Consider the following 3772-nt stretch of genomic DNA (forward strand, 5'->3'; position numbering starts at 1 on the left):
ATTTAAATCTTTCCCAGAGTTCTTCTGGATGTAACGGTTGACAATGTATTAAAATACGTGCAAATAATCTACGAAGTTATCGTGGCATCATCCATAACAACTTCATCCATAGCTCGCATCCATTCTTCATCATCTTCAATCAAACCTAAAGCTAAACATGTAGCTGTAAAAGTTGGATAAATTTCTCCATTAACAGTCCTTAGATCTTCAAAACTGGTTGCTCCTTTAACAGTAAGCAACAATAACCGTAAGTGAAATAATTCTAATTGAGTTGGACTAACTGAATACATTCGTACCTACACAATTAAAGTGACTACTATGTTTAACCCAACAAGAAACATTTTGACCATTAATTTTTTGTTTTTTAAATGTATAATGACATGGAATTTCTGTATATAAATAATTGTTTGCTTCTTTATCACGCAAATTTAGTGCAAAATAGTCCATTAACATGGTAACTTGATTTAAAGCAGAAGAAATTGCCTCTTCAGTAGATTCATTTTCAATTGTTATATTATGTTCATTAGGTAAATGCACGGACAAACATATTACAGTGTGACTTTTATCTTGTAATTTCTTTTCAAGTATACGCCAGCTAGCTTCCACAGGTCCTACATAACGAGCTTCAATATAATCACGTATCTCATCATGTTCTAAAACTACATCTTCTGTTACTGGTTCAACTGTTACAGTAGCAGCATCATGACCTTTATAAAGATATTTAACTGATTTGATACTTGAAACTACTTCAACATTTATATGACTATTAAATATAAGCGATAATATAGGACAATATGGTACAACATGACTATTATCAACTATATATCCACCAGGACTTTCAAAAGTTTTACCAACATCCCGTCTACGATAATAAGTATATGAATCTTCATCCATTCTAGTTTCTTCCATAAATGGTTTTGGATAATGTTTTGAACATTTTCCATTAACCAAACACCAATCACCACAAGGTCCATGTATCATATGTTTCATAACTATATCATGTAATACACGATTATCATTTGGGTCAGGAATTTCAGCAGAAATATACTTATCTACAACATATGGAGTTGTCATTTTAAAATTGTGCTTTAGCGTAATTAACATATGAACATGAGGCAAGCCACGTTTTTGAAACTCAATAACGTATACAAATGCTGCTATCTCACCGAAAAAGTTTTGTTTAACAATTAAATCAATTAAATAATCTTTCTTAATATTAAAAACTCGAGCACATAAATCAGGTCTGTCAGAGGTTTGTTGACCAAAAAGAAGATTTTCTTCAATCTCACGCCATTTCGGATTACATGTCATTGTGATAAAAAGGTCTGGTTTACCAAATTTATTAACAATTGCTATCGCATCTTGATAATTTTGCATCATATTACGTGGTGATCTGATAAATGTGGAAAAAAGTATAACCATTTTTCCAACACGGTCATTTATATTATTTGTCCTATCTTCCATATAATCTACTAAACCCTTATATATTTCAATACGTAATTCTTTTTGATGCGTTTTACAATAATCTATTCTATCTTTTTCAATTTTTATCTACAAGCCATTGTTGAAATAAACGACGGCTTAATAAAAAAAACATTAAATTCATTTCGAATGGCTATACGATATTTAATATATTGCTCTCTAGTTATTCTTCTAGTACTATGTAATTTCATTAAATTACGATCCCATCCCCTAGTTCCATATGGATAAAATAATGGATATATCCAAGGTTCTACATTTGGATCCATAGTACTAATCTGTTGTAAGCTTTTAGTATTACGGTTACGTATTGTAACATAAGAATCCGGAATTTCTCCGTCAGAAGTCGTTTTAAAAACTGCAGCCACTTCATTTGTTCTTTGAACATTATATCTACGTCTATCCATCCTTGGTTTTAATGAGAATACTAATTGTAATTCAGGTATTGGTTCACTGCAATTTATTTCAGTTCGTTGTTGATTTTGTATTTCTTCACCCATCATTAATTATGATTGAGCAAATATATTATATTCTCGCATTAAATTTTCAAGATTTGTTACTATTTCAAAATCTAAACACGAATTCCTATTAATACGATATTCTACTGCTTCATTCGAATCAACAATAAATAGCTGTCCGTAAGTCGAAATTTCATTCTGTACAGCATGTAACGCTGTGTTAATTTGATAATAAATTTGACCTTGTATTTTAAAACAATATGGACCAGGACGTCTTCCTTGCATGTTAACTAAATTTGCATTAAAAGACACAAAAGAAAATAAACTATTATAACTACGAATATGATCAAAAAAACACTTTGACTTTACATGATTTCCATCAAATAAGGAACGTAGAAACTCAGGTAATTCAGGCATTGGTTGCAGATGAACTGCGCCGTGATTGCAACAATCATGAAATTAATTTCTTCTATTAATAACTTGTTCAGCTGCAAAATGTTTTGCATTGCAATGAACACAGGAAACGTTCATAGGGCCAATATAATATTCAATTACGTTATCAAATAACAAGTTATGAATACCTAAATTAGGTTGATTTCTTATACGTGATCGATAATTAGTCTGATATATTACATGTCGTTGACTGAATGAAATATGTGAATTGTTTTCAACAATTTCACCACTTAATTCTATCATACAGTTTTCACGTGAAGTACCAGCGACAGGAATTACTTGTTGATAATTTGAGGTAGATTCTACATTCTCACTGCTATTAACTATTCTCTTAATTTGACGACGTCCTCGTTGATTTTCTCTCCTTTTTTCAAGACAACGTTGTTTAAATTCCTCTTCTTCCTCAGGAGTACGTTCAATTTTGCGTCTCGGCATTTTAACTTAATAATGAAATTAAATGTTATTGCAACAATATATACACGGTGATACTAAAATATTTAAAGTCAAATTCAATTAAAATTATAAACTTATATGTGTACCAGTGTAATCATCATCATCATCATCATCAATATCATCATCATTATCATCATCATCATCATCATCATCATCAATATCATCATCATTATCATCATCATCATCATCATCATCATTATCGTCATAATCATCATCATCATCATCATCATCATTATTAATATCATCATCAACATCATCATCATCAGCAACAACAACAACATCATCATTATTACATAATTAATTTGTATTATTATAAATACAGGAATTAAATTCAGCAATTGAAATTAACTTAATTATTTATTATTTATTTATTAGTCTATTCTTTACAATATACAAAAAATGGATTACAATTAAATTATCATATTTTCTTTGAAATACTATGAATTAAAGAAAATCTATTTACATTAAAACTATATTTTCTTGATAAATACTATTCTCACATCTGGTTCTTCATATACAGGGTGACCCATTTTAACTTAGGCAGCCAAATAACTCGAAAAATAAGCACACTACGAAAAAATGTTTAGAATCAAAATTTCGTCATTTCGAGGGGGACGTACAATGACGTTAAAATTAGCCCCCCCCCACCCGCCCCCCTGGGCGGTGAGGGGGGGCAAGTTTGAAATCTTAAATGGGAACCCCTATTTTTTATTGCATATTCGGAATCTCTGGCTAAAAACACATACAATTTGTCTGAAACATTTTTCTCGATTCATGATAGATGGCGCTGTAATCGACGAAATTCAATTTCTTCGATTTCTCTTACTGAGAACCCATGCTTACGATTCTGCAATAAATTAACAATAAAAATACCACGTTTTCATTGTTAATACGCGAAATTAGTCTTAAAACAAACTTCTCATTATTTT

At 30.5% G+C, this 3772-nt stretch overlaps 1 protein-coding gene across 1 annotated transcript; it reads right to left on the bottom strand.

Moving 5' to 3' along the window:
• Positions 1-68: 68 nt before the first annotated feature.
• Positions 69-2825, bottom strand: LOC116853632. Its single transcript, XM_032834768.1, has 3 exons — positions 2654-2825; positions 484-1052; positions 69-296 (listed from the first exon to the last, which is right to left on the bottom strand). Exons 1-3 carry the CDS (start codon positions 2823-2825, stop codon positions 69-71), a joined length of 969 nt encoding a protein of 322 aa, XP_032690659.1.
• Positions 2826-3772: the final 947 nt, after the last annotated feature.

This window comes from Odontomachus brunneus, unplaced genomic scaffold, assembly GCF_010583005.1.
Source record: "Odontomachus brunneus isolate Ranch 3 - 2012 unplaced genomic scaffold, Obru_v1 Obru_scaffold_396, whole genome shotgun sequence".
In the NCBI taxonomy this organism is placed as follows: domain Eukaryota; kingdom Metazoa; phylum Arthropoda; class Insecta; order Hymenoptera; family Formicidae; genus Odontomachus; species Odontomachus brunneus.

Coding starts and splice junctions, on each gene's coding strand:
- LOC116853632 (XM_032834768.1), bottom strand. CDS start 2,825: ATGCCGAGACGCAAAATTGAACGTACTCCTGAGGAAGAAGAGGAATTT. Junction 1,053..2,653: donor ACAAGTAATTCCTGTCGCTG/GTACTTCACGTG, acceptor CATATGTTGTAG/ATAAGTATATTTCTGCTGAA. Junction 297..483: donor AAAATGAATCTACTGAAGAG/GCAATTTCTTCT, acceptor TTAATTGTGTAG/GTACGAATGTATTCAGTTAG.